This window comes from Sorex araneus, chromosome 3 (genome assembly GCF_027595985.1).
Source record: "Sorex araneus isolate mSorAra2 chromosome 3, mSorAra2.pri, whole genome shotgun sequence".
Classification (NCBI taxonomy): Eukaryota; Metazoa; Chordata; class Mammalia; order Eulipotyphla; family Soricidae; genus Sorex; species Sorex araneus.
This window is the reverse complement of record NC_073304.1, coordinates 86,635,182-86,654,098: the sequence shown is the minus strand read 5'-3', so window position 1 is coordinate 86,654,098 and position 18,917 is coordinate 86,635,182. Positions and strand designations below refer to the sequence as shown.

Below are 18,917 nucleotides of genomic sequence, written 5' to 3'. Positions count from 1 at the left end.
CCCCACCCCACCCCGCCCCACCCCCCCAAAAAAAAAACCATAGAAAAGAAAAAGCTGTGGTGCTCTATAGCTTTGATAATAGTGGTTTAAACTTAATTAGTTCATTTTTACATACTTTAAAAGTATTGGATGTGTTCTGGGAGAGGATGATGTTGGTTTTGTACAGGAAAGTGGAAAGAGTAACCTGAAGTGTTCAGGAGAAGCAGTAATTGTTGCTAAATGTGGTGATTTAAATAGATCACCTCCTGATGATCTTCTGTAATGTTTGTTTACATGTTTGCCAGGAAGTGTCCTTTCCTTTCTTAAACGGAACTCTGAGCTGCAGGAAATCAGGAAGGAAATAGGAAGGGAAAGTTTTAATTATCAGTACTAGGCAGATTTTATTCCTATCAAGTTCTGAACTCTACTCAAAAAGACTCTTTGCCCTTCTCCCCTTACCTAGCGATGCTCAGAGGCTGCTCCATCACAGTGTTCAGAGTCATTTTCTGTGATACTCAGGCCACCGTGTGCCAGGAATCAAACCTGGGATTCAAAATGCAAGGCCTGTGCTCTGGCATACTGAGTTATCTTCCCAGTCTTCTCATGTCTTTTTGTTTATGTTTTCTTCTCCACATCTTTTCTCTCTGACCCGGGTTCAATTCCCAGCATCCCGTATGGTCCCCTGAGCACCGCCAGGGGTAATTCCTGAGTGCAGAGCCAGATGTGACCCTGTGCATCGCCGGGTGTGACCCAAAAAGATAAAATCATTATTTGAGCTTATTTTAATTTCGTAAGTCTCTTTTCCTATTGCTAGGCTCAAGAGAAATTCTGTTTTATGGTTTAATTCTTTACTTATGTTCAATGTAAGCAGAATAAATATCCAGTGTTCTCTTCTAATGTAGTAAAAAAATCTTCCTCTTGAAATATTCATGGACCCAAAAGGATGAAGGGATACACATGGCTGGACTGTAGGATAAGGAAAAAACATTAGATATTATTGATAATCATGATATTGTTTTGTAATAGTCTACTTTGGAAGGAAATTGCAGTATGCTGAGTGTTTCTTTTGCAGCCAAGTTAAAAAAAGTGAAGAAAAAAAGACGAAGAGATGAAGAACTTTCCTCAGAAGAGTCCCCTCGTCGCCATCACCACCAGACCAAAGTCTTTGCCAAGTTTTCTCATGATGCACCTCCTCCTGGCACCAAGAAGAAGCACTTATCCATCGAGCAGCTTAATGCTCGTCGAAGGAAAGTATGGCTCAGCATTGTGAAAAAGGAACTACCAAAAGTAAGTCAGTGGGTGATGGCAGGATTTTTTTTTTTTTTTTGCCGTGAGACTTAGATGTATTCACATATTCCAGATAGGAAAATAGTTCTAGGCCAAAAATCTTGGGAGAAGTCTCTTTAAGGAAGGAATGTCGTGTTCCGAATATCAATAGAGATTTGATGATAAATGGATAGAAACTAAAGAAATTTTTTTTCTTTTTTTTTTGCTCTTTGGGTTTTCATGGGGGTTCCTCCTGGCTCATGCACTCAGGATTTACTCCTGGTGATGTTCGAGGGACCATAGGGGATACTGGTTATCTAACCCAGGTCAGCCGAGTGCAAGGCAAATGCCCTACCCGCTATGTGGGGTCCCCCCTGCGGGCATCATCCTGTCCCGCAGGGAGGACCTTTCGTGGGGCTAAGGAGGGGACGCAACCGAACAAAGAGACACAGAGCCAGAAGGAAGAGGAGAGAAAGAGAGTTTATTCTACTGCAGTTACAATACTTATACCTCTTGGTGGGAGGGGGTGCTCCAGCCCCAGAAACTAAAGGAAGTTTAAAAGGAGGAGGTGAATTGTTTAGCAAATATGTAAAAGTTTGGATATTGCTGGATAATAGCAGTCACTAGAAAAGAAGGTGAATGAGCCAGATAAATATGTGTAAGCATTATTAAATAAAGATGTGCGGGGTTGGGAGTGGACAATAGTTTGGATTTGTCAAAACAAAGGAGGCAAGGTGAAGGCACTTTACAGGGTCTAAGTTATAATTATTTGAAAAACAAAATAAATAATAGTAATGAATTTTAACCCATAACATAAAAGAAGTATTTGTGAGTCTACACTGCTGTCAATAAATGGTTGAGTATATTAATAGGTAGGGTAGACAGAACTCTTGTATAAGATTTCCATTTACTGAGTGTAGAAGGGGAAAAGGTTGTGGGAAGCTTTTTGTTGTTGTTGTTGTTGGTTTTTGGGTCACACCCAGTGATGTTCAGGGGTTACTCTTGGCTCTTCACTCAGGAGTTACTCCGGCGGTGCTTGGGGTACCATATGGGATCTTGGGATTTGAACCCAGGTGAGCCGCATGCAAAGCAAATGCCCTACCCACTCTACTATTGCTCTAGCCCTGTGGGAAGCATTATTACACAGCCTTCTCAGTAAATTGTTGTTGACTGGACCTAATGAGGAATGCTAAAATTAAAGGGCAAAAGATAGAAGAGAAACAATTTGCATAGGCTCAAATTATCTATCCCGTCATACATATTAACACATAGGGAAAGGTTACTATAGTAGATAAAAATCTAATGAATGCATCTTACCTAATTATTAGAGTAAGTAGCACTATTAAATTTTGACATAATTTTGTGGTATTCTTGCCAAAATGTGTTAAATAACAAAGATTGAGGAAATATTACAGAAAGCTTGAAGAATGTTTGAGATGTTGAACTTGCTTTTTAGTCTTAAGAGATTAATGAGAAAAGCAACTAAATGTTATTCTATAGAATCCTAGAAAAGCAGCAGGATACTGATGGGAAATCCTTAACATTCAAACAAAAACCTCTAGTTTAGTTAATATTTTGCCAGTTTAATTTTCTTTTTAATGATTGTACTAAGGTTATATAAGATGCTAAAATTAGGGAAATCAGGGGGAGGGCTGTAAGGGAAATCTGCACTATTTTTTGCAACTTTTCTGTAAGTCTAAAATTAGTACAAAACAAAGTTTTAAAAAATATATGGCAAGAATAATGCAAGAAACAGCCACATATCCTTTGCTTATAGTTGGCGGTTGTTTTCCTTGCTTTTGTTTTAAAAATGCATACATATTTATTTTTTTCCCATCCAGTTTAGATTTTCTCCTCCAGGGTTAGATTGAAACTTTGTTAGTTTCAGACTCCTAATAATTTAATGAGTATTTTTTAATAAAAAAGACATTTTCTCATAATTGCAAAGAAGCCGTAATGATTATTATCTGGGGGCCATGAATAAATGGTACAGTGACTAGGATGTTCATATGTAGCATGTGCCTGACCTGGGTTTGTTTTCTGGCACTACAAGCCTTGCTGGGTTTGATTTCTGGTTCTACAGGCCTTGCTAGGTTCAGCCCTGGAGGTCCCCAGCACAATTGAGCTGACCCTAACCCCACAGTGACCTGAGCATCTTCTTGTGCAAATGCGAACCACTGGCCCAGTTGGCCAAGAATCGTTGGTGGGGCCCTGGGATCTCCTGAGCACTGCAAGGGATGCACCTTTTCCCCACCAAAAAAAGTTATTATCTGATCAGCAGGCCATCTTTAACTTTCTAAAGTTGATTCGATGTCCGTTATGAGCTATTTCTCTCCCCCTGTACTCCCCTCTCATGAGTTAATCTGAGATCCAGTCTGGGGCTATGTATATTTAGTTACCAAATTTCCTTAATCTCCTTAAATCTGCAACAGTTTCTGTTTTTGATGACTTTTTATTTGTTTGTTTAGTAATATTGCTAGCATAGGGTCATGGCTTCAGATACCTGGTATCCCACATGCACTGAAAACAGCCCTGCTGGCACTGCTGTTGGGGCCCTACAGCTCTTTTGTAATCCCTAGTGATGCAAACAGTTTGCTTATCCACCATAAGGTGTGCAAGTACCATAAAAAGGAGTCCAACTCTTAGTGAGCACCTCAACCAGAAATGCAACAAAACTAGTGCAGGCCTGTTAGTTGGTAGGGTGGTTTTGAGTTTGGACTTTGTGGTATTTCCTTATAATTAGGTTTGGGTTATGTAATTTTGTCCGGATTACCAGAGAAGAAATGGGTATCACTTGGTATATCAGATCAAGAGGCCCACAGTTTCTTGTTCTTGATATTGGTGATACTGCCTTTGAATTCTTGGTATGGTAGTGTTTCTCTACTGTATGATTACTATTAATAAGCATTTTTGAAGAGGAAATTAGTATGTGAGCACTTTTTTTTTTCTATCACCCTCTGTTGATGTTGCAATGAACTTATTGCTGTGCTCACATGTGTTTGCAGGGATTGGGGGGCTGGGGATATGACTACAGTATGTGCTCTGGGTGCACATCTGGGGTGTTGTGTGGTATGGCTAGATATTGCTTGTAGTACTGGCGATAACAGAAAGCACAGCTACCAGACAAAAGTAAGGATGCCAGGATTGCATTGGTTATTCCCAAGCAGTGCTCAGGAGGCCTGAAGCCCCATGACCCTTAACCACCTCCACCCCAACCCCACCCCCCATGCCGCTGTACTATCTCTCAGCCCCTCCTGAGCATTCTTGATGGGAAAAACTGGAAAATCTGCTTGGTGCCTTGGGCCTGAGGCTTCAGGTGATACCTATCTGATAGTAATAAATTCAGTAGGAATATTTGAAATTCTTTAAACTGACAAAAATTTTTATTGAGGGCCTAAAATTATAGGAATTTGGGTTGGTAATATGACAAAGATGACTTTCAGGCCCTCTGTGTAATTTTGAAGTAATGTTTCTTCAGAATCAAGGACTGAGCCCCTTTGTACAGGGGGCAGGGAGGAGGGGACACACTAAGCCTTTTTATAGTCATAGAGCCACTTAGCTCTTCCATCTACTCTCAGGTCGAATCATCATGGAATAATATAATTGAATATAATATATATAATATATAATATATTAATTATATATAATAATTATAATTTCCATAATCATTATCAGTTTCTTTATTGAGGTTGTGCGGTTGTTTGTTTTTAGTAGAAATGGAAGGAATGATGAGCAGTTTTAGATGTCATCTTGGATTTTCGGACTACCTCAGAATTTTTATTAAAGTTGAGACTGTAATAGCAGAAATTGAGTAATATTTGCAATAATTAGAGGAGACAGGGTTCTAATTAGCCACAAAGCTAATTTACCTTTTCTCAAACAGTTCCTGAATATGGGTGTTCTGCTTTGGCTCTTTGTAGATCAGCTTTAGTCAGGGTGGTGCTTGGGTTTGAATATGTCATTACTGCGATATATTATTTAAAATATCTCCAAAAGTTACAGATGACTTTAAGACAACCAAACACCTTTTAAAAAAAATATATGTTGTAGGGCTGGAGTGATAGCACAGCAGGTAGAGCGTTTGCCTTGCACGCAGCTGACCCAGGCTCAGTTCCCAGCATCCCATATGGTCCCTTGAGCACCACAAGGAGTAATTCCTAAGTGAGCCAGGAGTAACCCTTGTGCATCGCTGGGTGTGACCCAAAAAGAAAAGAAAATGTTGTTAGAAATCAAACCTTGGGCCTTACATGCTAGGCATGTGTTCTCTTACTGCTCTACCATATTCTTGTCTCAACCTTGTTCTTTTATTTATTTTATTATAAATCAAGGACTGATTTTATGACACTCAGCCATGCGGGGGGGGGGGGGGGGCTTAGGGTATCTTACGGTATCAGGGATCAAACTTACGGCCTCACACATTCTAGATCAGAGGTGGGGGGCCTCTGGCCCTCAGGTCCATGAAATCTTATGGTAAAGATAGAACAGACAAGACACTTAATGCATTTTATCAGCTGCTCATGCCTATCTGTATTGTATGGTTCATGAGTGGTATTATAAATGACCCTTGGCAGAGAAAATGTTTCCAACACCTATTCTAGGCCACCTTTCCAGTGCCATTGCATTCTTAGTGCTGCTTGAGAAGCTTAAACAGTACATACATTAGAACTTTTAGAAGTAGTTTTAGAAGTAATAATATATTTAAAGGGTCAGGAATGTGGTTAAATGGAAAAGTATGCCTTAAACAATTGAGACCGAGACTTGTTCCCTGGCACCACTCTCACACAAGGAAGTTAGTAATACATCTTGAATATGCTTGGTTTAGGGAAGCTGGAGCCCATCCCATCCGAGGGGCCCTGGGGAAGACAGCCAGGCACTCGGGCCAGAGACTCTGCTTCGCTCTCTTCCAGGAGCTTGCTTTTTAAGTCTCTGGATGCTGCCGTTGGTGGGATTCCAGGGCGCCAGTGCTAGTCCCTGGGTGTGACTGTCTAGCTACTGGGAAATGGGAAATCTGGGCAGAGGAGGCCCAGTACCGATCTGAGCAGGCTTGGAGGTCTCAGCACCGGATCCCACACACCTGGGTTCCTCTGCCAGTCTTCATGCGTGAGGCTCGTCTGAACGAGTGGAGAGGGGCCTTGAGCATGGCTGTGGCTAGGCTCCGGAGGTTCTTCGGCTGCTGGGAGCTCTGCTCGGGGTGGGGAGGGAAGCTGTAGCCCATCCCCTCCAGGGGTCCCAGGGAAGACAGCCAGGCGCGAGAGCCAGAGACTCTCTGCCACTATATCTTATAGCTTACTTTTTCCTCTGGAGAACCTGGCAAACTACCGGGAGTTTCCTGCCCACATGGGAGAGAATCGCAAGGTCCCCATCGTGTATTCATGTGTCAAAACCAGTAACAAGCTGGGTCTCATTCCCCTGACCCTGAAAGAGCCTCCAGTGTGACATCGTTGGGAAGGACGAGTAGAGAGAGTCTCCTAAAATCTCAAGGTTAGGACAAATGGAGACGTTACTGAGACCGCTCGAGAAATTCGACGATCAACGGGATGATGATGATGATGATGATGATGATGATGATGATGCTTGGTTTGAAATTTTATCTTGTAACTTTTGAGGAATTGAATAAGAGACATATCAATACAATCTTATTTCAAAGGAATTCTTAATGAGGTATTCTTTTTGAATATTTTAGGCCAATAAGCAGAAAGCTTCAGCTCGTAACCTGTTTCTCACCAATAGCCGAAAGGTAAAATTATAATTTTATATTTTCCATTTTATGCTTATGTGTTTTTTTTTAATTATTCTTTCTATTCTTCTGCACGATAGTGAATTTCTTAATGTTTTCTTAATGTTCTCTCTTTTAAAAATAAGTAGACTTATTCTTCCTCATGCTTCTGGTGTTTGAGACTTTTTGGATAAGACAATACACACTGATTCTTTGGGTAGAAGTTAGAATCTTGCCCTCTCAGTGTCTTCGTTTAAGAAATGATTCTAATATCTCCCTAAAATAGAACTAGCTCAGGTTCTTTGGGGAGCTATGAGAGTGAAGTGAGCTCATGCTAGTGGTACGGTTTTTCATGGATTAGTCAGTCAGACGTCCTTGGTTTTCTCATCTATATAATGAGATTGATAACACCAACTTCACAGGAGTTTTGTGAAGAGTAAATTTGCTTAATGCATATAAAACAAATGGTGCTAGTATATACATATTTCCAGCTGTTATTGTCAGTATGTGTAATTTCCCGGAAGCACAGGTTTTCATGCTTTAAAATTTTTTTTTAATTACCTAATTCAATATATCTGTAGATTTCTCTTCACTAATAGTAATTTGTGCTTTTTGGGTCCCAGTATATGCAGAGATATTCATTAGCTTGCGGGGGAAAGAAAGGAGGCCCTGTGAGGCCATTGTGCCTGAACAGAGGAGCCTGTAGCACATTGACCCAGCTCTTGGCATCCTCTTGTGATGACGTTGTTGTCTCCTACAGCTTGCCCACCAGTGCATGAAGGAGGTACGTCGAGCTGCCCTGCAGGCCCAAAAGAACTGTAAGGAGACTCTGCCTCGTGCCCGTCGCCTTACAAAGGAGATGCTTCTGTACTGGAAGAAATATGAAAAGGTAGAAAAGGAACACCGTAAGCGTGCAGAGAAAGAAGCCTTGGAGCAGCGGAAGTTGGATGAAGAAATGCGGGAGGTAATGTAAAAGCATAAATATTTGAAAACTCTAATTGCTACAACTATACCAAGTGATGGGGAGGTTTTACTTTGTAAGTTAAAAGTCTAACCAGTGATGGATAATCCAGCGAGGTAAGTGGACTGGAGTGCATGTTTTGCCTGCAGATGGCCTAGGTTCAGCGTCTGACCTGAATACCACTGGGGGTAAGCACTTGATCTAGGAGTAGCCCTGAGCAACAGTGGTGTGGCCACAGCCCCACTAGATGGTACAGTGGTTAAGGTGCTTGCTTGCTTTGCATGTAGTGGACCCTGGCACCACATATATGCTCAACCAAGCTCTCCAGGAGTAAGTCTTGAGCATTTTTTTAAGTTTGACCAATGAAATGGTCCAACCAAAAAAATAAGTTTTATTACTTAATTTTGAGGAAATTATTTTATTTCAGTAATCCAGTTCTGTTTTCATTTTTTTTCAATTAGGTTTTATTTCCTGCTTATAAACCTCTCCTTTTATGCAAATTTCTTTTATTCTTTTCATCTTTATTCTAACTGTGTATATTTCTGGAAAACTAAAATAAAATAAGTAATGAAAGAAAGGAAAAGAAATAGCCTATAGTTAATCTTGGCTAGGTTGCAGGTAATGGCAGCAGTTTTAATTTTTTTAAAGAGTGCATTGAGTGACAGTTATATGGCCATATAGGGACAATGAGCAACTAGCCCAGTTTTCTGAGACCTAATTTTCACCTGATTTGCTGTTTTAGTTTACAGTCAACGGTACTCTTGCTAAACCTGAGGTCAGCTGATACAAACAGTGAATATTGTAGGAAGCAAAAAAAAAAAAAAAAGTATGAAGACAAAATCCTGTTGCCGTTGGTAAAAGGATTGGGGTGATTAAAAGGCAAGTTGAATGGGACAATTAAAGGAAATCAGATTGAATATGTTCTTTCAGGTGTAGGTAGCTGGTACTTCTGTCAGAGTGAAGCTGTGGAGCTCTTCTGAGCTTTTAACCTTTCCTCCTTTATCATTCTCTAGAAGGTGAATATGAAATAAGGTTAGCGGCATTTATAACTTAGTCACAGATTATGAAGTTTTGCAAGCAACTTGAGCTTATGATTCATGTTTCTGAGCCATTTTCCTGAATACAGGTTTTCCCTCTATCTGAAAATAAAATGCTCCTGTTTGTTATGATTCAGCACATTACAAACTATGTTTGCTATTAACCTTGAACTTATATGAGAAGAATGTGGTGCAGTTCCAGACCCCCAAATCATACCAAATAGGAGCTTTCTACTTTTGCATACAGAAGAGAAGTCTAGATATATCACCAGTGGTTATGTTCTGTATCATTTTCTCCCAGTTTGGGGTGGAGGGTAGGGTAGGTTGGTGGGATCAGCCCCAGGGCATCATCCGTTCTAGTCATGCTCTCTACTAGTAAGTTTTTTTAGGGTCATTTATTATTTTATTTTATTTTACTTTTTTGGCTTTTTGGGTCACACCTAGCGATGCACAGGGGTTACTCCTGGCTCATGCATTCAGAAATTACTCCTGGCGATGCTCTGGGGAACATATGGGATGCTGGGAATTGAACCCAGGCCAACTGCGTGCAAGACAAATGCCCTACCCGTTGTGCTATCGCTCCAGCCCCTAGAAAGGTTTTATTGACAGTACGTGATAGCTTGAAACATTGAACATCCATATCCATTATGAAATATATCTTAATTTTCTCCCAGATGTTCTCAGATTTTATATTTAGAATTGTAACTTATTTCTGTAAAAGTAACAGTAACATTATTGCATACTTTGGGACTTTTGTTCTTTCTTGGCAGCTGTTGCCACCTCCTTCTCCTTCTCCTTTTTCTCCTTCTCCTTCTCCTCCTTCTTCTCCTTCTCCTTCTCCTTCTCCTTCTCCTTCTCCTTCTCCTTCTCCTTCTCCTTCTCCTCCTTCTTCTCCTTCTCCTTCTCCTTCTCCTTCTCCTTCTCCTTCTCCTTCTCCTTCTCCTTCTCCTTCTCCTTCTCCTTCTCCTTCTCCTCCTCCTCCTTCTCCTTCTCCTCCTCCTTCTCCTTCTCCTTCTCTCCTTCTCCTTCTCCTTCTCTCCCTTTTCCTCCTGTTTTTGGAAGAGGGAAGTGGGATTTGTACCACATTTGGCTATGCTCTGAATTTCCCGGTGGTGCTCTAGGGACCATATGCAGTGCATTGGATCAACCCAGATTGGCCACATGCAAGGCAAGCACCTTAACCCATATTTTATCTATCCTGCCCCAATTTAGTATTAATAACTGTGTATTATATGTAATTTAATTCAGTCTTCTGAATTTATCTACTCATTTTATTATTTATCTTCAAGATAAATAATAAGATTTGATTGACACTGGATATTTTCTTCACCAGGTTTTTCAGGGACATTTTGAATTTAGCTTTTGCAACATTTTAATTTTTTAAGATGTGTATATGTTGGGGTATACTTAATATTTATATCTTATAGCTGTTATTACATATGAACTCGAAGTTGGGGAAGCATCGTTTTTGGATGGTCTCTTAGTTGCTGATATGTTGTACATAAATTTTCAAAATAATTTATCATATGTAGCATGTTTTGATTTTTTTTTTTTTTTACTTTTTGACTTTGTTTTTGAAATTTTGACTTTTTTTTTTTTCCAGTGAGAGTTTATTTTGAGGGCCACCCCTGGCAGTGTTCAGGGGTTACTCCTAGCTCTGTGCTCAGGGAGACCATACAGAGTACTGGATATTGAATTTGTGTTGGCGACATGCAAGGTTAAATCCCCTACCCACTGTACTTGTTTAAATGTTTTAAAAATTTGTATTTTTTTAAGACTTTTTTTTAAATAAGTTGTTTTTTTTTTTAATTGTTGCTGTTGTTTTGGGGCCATACATGGCGGTGCTCAGGGATTACTGCTCTGCACACAGGAATCACTTCAGATTGGCACAGGGGACCCTGTGGAATGCTAAGAATACAACCGAGTTCGGCCATATGCGGAGAAAGTGCCCTACCCGCAGTACTATCTCTCAGGCCCCCTATATGCTTATACTTTTTAAACAATAAATCTAGGGGTTGGAGAGTTGCCATGGGCTGTTGAATTACTACTTTGTAGATAGGAGGCCCACACTCAGTCTCTGGGACCACATACAGTCCCCTCAGCTCTACTGGGAGTGACTCTCAAGCTCCACTGACTGTAGCCCCAAACCAAAATAATAACTATTTTTATTGTTATTATGTGATAATAATAAAGGTATATTATCTACTGCTCAAATTATGAAATAAAATATTTGAATTTAGTTGGTATCTCAGTGCCACTGCAAATAAAATAATACAGTAAAGCAATAAACACTTTAAACAGAAGCCTAGTTGAGGCAAGATTTTGTATTGTAAAAAAGCGAAATATAGGTTATCATTAAGCAGTAAACAATAAGTTTATATTAACTAAAATACCTTGCTTTTAGTTCTATTGACTTGGTTCTAGTAAAATTTACTTTCCATTGACAGTTTTCACCATTCTAAAATAAGAAAATTTGTGAAGGAATTATGTGCAAATTATACATCAAATTATGTGAATTCTGTACTCAATAACTCTTTTTCCTCCTTAGGCCAAGAGGCAACAGAGAAAGCTGAACTTTTTAATCACGCAGACAGAGTTGTATGCCCATTTCATGAGTCGCAAGCGAGACATGGGTCATGATGGAATCCAGGAAGAAATCTTAAGAAAACTGGAAGACAGTTCTACCCAGAGACAAATCGACATTGGCGGAGGGGTGGTAGTTAATATCACACAGGAAGATTATGGTAAGGCCTGAGTGAAGAATTATTATTTAGCATATTAAACTTGTTGAAAAGAGAAGAGTATGACTATGATCTTGAACATTTGAATGTTTGAAGTTTTATTAGTAGGAAGGTACTAAATCAGGAGTCAGTAAACATGTTTCAGCAGAGAAAATCATTTCTTATGTAACTAGATTCTTTGTGACGTACAAGAGACTAGTGGTTTATTTAGTGTTTATTGAATCCCTGTGAGATACACAGTTACAAATTTGTTTATGATTGGTTTTCAGTCATACAATGTTCCAACACATGTCCCTTCAGCAATGTACATTTCCCACCACCAATTCCTGTTTCCCTCCCACACTCCCCACTCCCAGCCTCAGCCTTTCTCTATGGCAGGCACTTTTCTTCTTTCTCTCTCTCTAGAAGAACAGGGTAATAAGCTGGGATGAAGTTTGAGAGGACTGTTAATTGAGTAGTGAATATATGTTGAACTACAAAGACAAAATGCTTCATAATTTTGTGGAGGTTACGTGTATTTCTATTTCTTCTTGAAATATTTTCACTAAGCATAAATATTTTTTTTTTTAATGAATTCTCATTGTTTTGCTTTTCCTAGGTTTGGTATTTTTTCATGTAAAAAACCCAGAATTGGGGCTGAGTGATAGTACAGTGTGTAGAGCTTTTGCCTGCCCCGGATTCATTCCCAGTACCCCAGGTAGTCCCTTGAGCACTGCTGGGTGTGATCCGCCACAGCCCCCAAATAAGAAAGAAACTCAGGATTCAGAAACTGAGTTCAATCTCATAGTTTTTGTGAGCTTACTTTAACCTATTTTAGACCATGGCAATCTTCTGCCTCCATTAATTATTTCTAGGTTCTTTTTTCTCTCAAAGAATTTTAGCCTTCCTATTTCCTTAGCGTCCATGAGCATAAGATAATGCAGGATTCAGAGGTCCTCATGTTTTGGTGTGAATTACATCTTTGAAGAATATCAATACAGTGTGATAATCTATAAGTTTTTCCTTTCAGATAGCAACCATTTCAAAACCCAGGCTCTGAAGAATGCTGAAAATGCTTACCATATTCATCAAGCTCGGGTAAGTCTTAAAAATGAACAAGGTAAACTAAAATAGATCTGAAAGCAGATTTTGATTTAGTCAATTTTTTAGTTTAAACCCATTTCCAGATAATTGGGGATGTGGGTAGAGCACGTGTCATGAATACTTGAAGCCCTAGAGTCTTTGTACAGCAAACACATAAGACATTGGGGAATAAATATATATGTGAGTGCTTTTGGTGATGTCTATGCCTCTGTTTGTTGTAGAGCAGTAGGAATACTTGGAAAGTGAGTATTCACCTGTCTATACTTTGAACTTATTTACTAAAACTAGGACATTTTGCTTTCTTTTTTTGTTTTGTCTTTGAGTAGTCATGTGCAGTATAATATGAAATGTATCATGGTTTTTCAGTGAAAAAGACCACACTCGGAGCTGGAGCAATAGCACAGCAGGTTGGGCGTCTGCCTTGCACACGGCCGACCCAGGTTCAATTCCAGCATCTCATATCGTTCCCTGAGCAACGCCAAGGGTGATTCCTTAGTGCTAGCCAAGAGTAACCCCTGTGCATTGCCAGGTGTGACCCAAAAAGAAAAAAAAAAAAGACCACACTTTTACTTTTTAAAAAAATCTAGATTACAGCTTAAGAAAGCTGCTCAACCAATGCCTTCTTTCATATTAGTAATAACTTGCTGGTCATGATGGGATAGTGTTTAAAGAAATCATAAAAAAGATTATATTAGATTGAGAAACTATATAGTATATGTGCTATTTAATATACAGCATAGAGGCACTTATACAACTGACAGCGTCCAAGTCAGTGGTAGTTATGGATACATCCAACTAACCACCAAATAAATCTTTCACAAAATCCTTAAGTGAGTATCCTATAACATGGCTTGTTGGATATCCATCAAAAACATATTCTTAATGTAACTTTAAATTGAAATTATTTTATGCTTTATACAATATACTGTATCAAACTACAACTCAGAAGTTTGTTTCAGTTACCACAAGATAACATTGTCATTTTGAATTATATTTGTTATATTGCATTTATTAATTTTTTTCCTCATGCTTTTTTAAATATTTCTGATTTTTCAGACAAGGTCTTTTGATGAAGATGCAAAAGAAAGTCGAGCAGCTGCCCTCCGGGCAGCAAATAAATCTGGCACTGGGTTTGGGGAGAGTTACAGCCTGGCAAACCCATCTATTCGTGCTGGCGAGGATATTCCACAGCCCACAATTTTTAATGGCAAATTAAAAGGTTATCAGCTGAAAGGCATGAATTGGTTGGCAAATCTCTATGAACAGGTGAATTTAAAAACAATGTTATATCCGGTCTTTTTTTCCTGAAGTCATTGGTTTATTCATCGTATTATGAAGTGGGAACATAGTAATTTTTAAAATGTTATCCTTTGTATCTATATCTTTAACAAAAGTCATCAATATCTAAATTTCTGATTTGGTGACTTATGAGAGAATATTTGTATCCTGTACATAGTTTTCTTAGGTGGTTTTGCTAAATATGGTTATTTGCTTTTGTGACTGGGTTAGATTAATGCAAGAGCAAAGTTTGTCTTGCTTATCTCTTACATCTTGATTTTTCATGGTGGAGTTGGCAAAAGGAATCATTAATTATAGCAGCGGGTAATATTTCTGGATCTGGGTATTTTTGTTATCTTTGGGCATTAGTGTAATTCTTAATAGGTTGTGAGATATATTGACCATATTGTACCCATTACCCCACCCAGGGTATTAATGGAATTCTCGCCGATGAAATGGGCCTTGGCAAAACAGTACAGAGCATTGCTCTCCTGGCTCACCTGGCAGAAGTGAGTACTTGCAGTCTCTTCATCTTTCTCTCTAGAGTTGAGATTCTAGATCCGCAAGTCAGTATTTATCGATAATCAGCTATATACCAGCACAATGCTAGGCTATTTAGCATACCTAGCAAGACATGATCTGCTCCTTATCTTCAAGGTGTTTATAAAGTAAAACAGTCTGGTGAAAACATTTTGGTTTAGAAGAGGACTGGGATATTTTTCAGCATGTTCAGTTTGAACCCTTGACTTCCTCCTTCCCCTTCTGTTTTAAATCACCAGCCTAGTGGCAAACAGACATCCTTTAGAAGTTAGATCAGAATACAAATTATATCTCCACTATATGCTTATTACCAATGTAAATGGGCATTTCCCCTTACCTTTGTTTAGCTAACTTAAAATTTTAACTTCTTTTTTTTTTTTCTTTTTTCTTTTTGGGTCACACCCGGAGATGTACAGGGGTTATTCCTGGCTTTGCACTCAGGAATTATTCCTGGCGGTGCTCAGGGGACCATATGGGATGCTGGGAAACGGACCCAGGTCGGCCGCGTGCAAGGCAAACACCTTACCCGCTCTGCTATTGCTCCAGCCCCCAAGATCTTAACTTTTTGAATTGTGATTTTTTTTTTTTGATAAATTGGAAATACTATCTACCATGTCAGAATTTGTGAGAACTCATAGATAATATGTCTAAGAGTATTTGGAAAAAGCAAATCTGAACTAATCATAACATTGTTCTGGTCACCTAGTATTGGGGATACAACACAGATAAATCAGTATTTCATAAGTGCTTTGTAAATGATACAAATTAAGTAGTGTACAATGCTGAGCTTGGAATTTTTTCTCAGAGAGTAACTTTGTTTCCTATATTGTTATAGGAAACATATTGTTATAGCAATATCACTGTATCACTGTCATCCCATTGCTCATAGATTTGCTCAAGCAGGCACAAGTAACATCTCCATTGTGAAATTTGTTGTTACTGTTTTGGCATATCAAATACACCATGGGTAGTTTGCCAGGCTCTCTGTGAGGGGTGGAGGAGTCAAACCCAGGTCAACCGAGTGCAAGGCAAATGCCCTACCTGATGTGCTATCGCTCCAGCCCCCATTATAGCAATAAGATACTGTTACTGAGTACAGATAATACACATCATTCTCTCATTCTGTTTCCTGTTCTTAAATTGTTTTAATTAAATTTTAAGTATCTTGAATTTTCCTAATTAACCTTTTTTTTTTTCCAGAGAGAGAATATTTGGGGACCTTTCTTAATAATCTCACCTGCTTCTACACTTAACAATTGGCACCAGGAGTTTACTAGATTTGTTCCAAAATTTAAGGTAAAAATTAGTCCAGCAAAAAATTATGTTGCTCTTTAAAGTACTTTCTGACTCCTCTTTTATGCTTTATTTAGTGACTCACTACGGTCTTCGATTTCTTGAATTGTTTCCAAAACACCTTACACAGATTCTCTCTTAAAGTTACTGCTGAGGGGCTGGAGCAGATAGGACGTTTGCCATGCACGCGGCTGACCCGGGTTCGATTCCCAGCATCCCATATGGTCCTCTAAGCACTGCCAGGAGTTACTCCTGAGTGCATGAGCGAGGAGTAACCCCTGTGCATCGCCTAGTGTGACCCAAAAAGCAAAAAAAAACAAAAAAAAAAACAAAAGTTACTGCTCGGGAGGGTCAGGGAGATGTATCAGAGGACCAGAGCACATGCTTCACATATGGGAACTCCAAGTCTGATCCTTAGCACCACATGATCCACTGAACACTAGTGGGTATAGCCCAAAATACAAAAAAAACAAAATATAAACAACTTGCTGATGGAATTAATAAGAGAGCGCAGTACATCTTTATATTTTGTAAGAAAGCCAAAATTCAATTTGATTGTTGGATTAGTATATGAATCAACTCCTTTTTAAACTGGCATAAGTAGTAGTAGACCTTACTGGTGGTCTAACATAAGAACTTTGGTTAAATTATCACATCAGGCAGCATATTCTGTTTTTTTGTAACATTATTGTCACTCCCAGATAGATTAAAAATTGTTATTTAGGGCCAGGGAGACACACCCAATGGCACTGCCAGTGCTTGGAGATCACTCCTAGCTGTGCTAGGATAGGCAGGTATTCTAGTTGTCCTTTGTAAGGAAAAGAGCCGTGCTTGGAATAGTTCACTTGTTGGCATCTTTCTTTTTTTTCCTTTTTGGGTCATACCAATCGATGCTCAGGGGTTACTCCTGGCTCTGCACCCAGGTATTACTCCCGGCGGTGCTCGGGGAACGATACGGGATGCTGGGAATCGAACCCGGGTCGGCTATGTGGAAGGCAAACACTCTACCCGCAGTGCTATTGCTCCAGCCCCAGTGGCATCTTTAGGTGTATAAATTTGGGTTGGGAAGTGGGCCACACTTGGAGGTGCTCAAGGGCTTTTCTTGACTTACTTAGGGTTCACTCCTGGTGGTGATCTGGGGACAATATGAGATACTGGGGATTAAAAAGGAGTCAGCTACATACAAAGCAAGCACCTTTACCCCTGTACTGTCTCACAAACATCTAACTTTATAATTTTTATTTGGCTGACTTTTTGTTTTGTTTGGGGGCCACACTTGCTGTGCTTAGGGCTTACTCCTGGCTCTGGAGTCAAGGATCAGTCCTAACTGCCCTGAGGGACCATATGTGGTGCTAGGGATTGCACCTTGTTTTAGCTACGTATATCTCCCTACCTAGTACTTGAATTTCCTGTTGAACTTTTTTTTTTTTTTTACATCATTATGGTTCAAAAAATAATGGCTCTTCAGCCAGTTTCTGTTGCCATTTATTTTTCCCCTGTCCCATTTGTCATGTTTTGGGTAGCATCCAGCAGTATTCTGGAAGCTGCTCCAGCTCTATTCTGGGATTACTCCTGGCGGTGCTCATGAGACATAGCCATTGCCAGGGATCACTGCTTGCAAGGCCCCAGGCCTCCTGATTGCAAGGCAAGTACTCAACCTATTGAGCTATCTGGCCCTGTTGTGTTTTTGTTTTTTAATTTTGACAAAAATACCTGTAACATCTAATGTACTATTTTGTTTTAGTTATTTTGTATGTATTGAACCCAGGGCCTCATACATGCAAAACAAGTAGTCTACTGCTGAACCATATACCCAGCCCTTAAATTGTACTATTTTATTTAGTTTGATTGGCAGGTTTGGGTATCTGGGAGCACACCCAGCGCTGCACCAGGGACCATATGTGTTGCCAGAGATTCTAATCAATGTTGCAGCCACTGCTGCATGCTGGGCAAGCACCTTAACCTCTGTGCCATCTCTTCAGCACCTAAAATGTACTATTTTATTATGAATGACTCAAAGCAAAAGGGATATTACAAAGAATCAGACATTTAATCTTTCATGTGGCTTTCCCTGGTTTTGTTTGTGGTTTTCCCTGAATATCCCCATTGGTGATCCCTGAGCACAGGGCCAGAAGTAAGCTCTGAGTACTGCCCAATGCATCCCCTACTCCCAGAATAAAACAGCAAAATGCAAAGTAAATAATTCAGCAAACCTAAGTATATTTGCAGTCTGCAGTGATAGGATAGAATCATATGATCTTCGGTCTTTAAGTCTAGCTTCTATGACTCCGGGTAGTATACTCAGGGGGTTATTCATATTGTGGCATATATCAGCATACTTTAGTTTTATGACTGAATTATCTCATTTTCTGGATGTACTACATTTGTTTTTCTATTCATCTGCTATATATTTGAATTATTTTTTACCATTGGACAGTCTGTTTTTATATAGTATTGTTCCACACATTCATATGTAATATTTTATTTGAAGAGTTTTTGGGGTATATACTTGGTAGTGTTGTGAATCATTTAATGCAGAATCTGCTACCATCTTTGTGTTCAGCCTGTAAGTCAGGATTGATTTTTACATTTTTTAATTGTTGAGAAAAAGGAATATGTGAAACTTGAGTACATAGTAGAGCACATCACACCCCCTTGGGATTTATTTGTGACTGCATTCTCATTATAGCAATAGATATGAGTAGTTATGACAGATCCTTTAGCCACAAAGCTGAAAATATATAATAACTGGCCATTTACAGAAAGGTTTTATATCCCCAGCACAGATTCATTGTATTTTATTACTCTTTTAAGTTGTTATAAATGTGTTCACTTTCCTACAGAATAGTTAACTATTGACTCAATTGTGTTTATGGTTTGTTTTAAATGATATCTAGTTCTCTGATGTTAATATCTGTAAGTTCATTTCAGTTGTAGGTGTCTGGGTTACACTGTAGTTCAAATAATCTATCTGATTTCTTCCTCATGAAATATTACTTGCATTTTTTTTCTTTAACATAGGC

The 18,917-nt window shown here is 39.2% G+C and overlaps 1 protein-coding gene across 2 annotated transcripts in view; it reads left to right on the top strand.

Annotated features, from left to right (window-relative positions):
* INO80 (INO80 complex ATPase subunit) overlaps positions 1-18,917 on the top strand; it is a 124,522-nt gene that overhangs the window by 31,745 nt on the left and 73,860 nt on the right. For both annotated transcript variants that reach the window (XM_055133706.1, XM_055133705.1), the window contains exons 7-14: positions 1,052-1,266; positions 6,929-6,982; positions 7,722-7,925; positions 11,508-11,703; positions 12,710-12,777; positions 13,840-14,049; positions 14,490-14,570; positions 15,802-15,897. In XM_055133706.1, the coding sequence (XP_054989681.1) occupies positions 1,052-1,266; positions 6,929-6,982; positions 7,722-7,925; positions 11,508-11,703; positions 12,710-12,777; positions 13,840-14,049; positions 14,490-14,570; positions 15,802-15,897 (1,124 nt within the window). The remainder of the gene's footprint in view (positions 1-1,051; positions 1,267-6,928; positions 6,983-7,721; positions 7,926-11,507; positions 11,704-12,709; positions 12,778-13,839; positions 14,050-14,489; positions 14,571-15,801; positions 15,898-18,917) is intronic.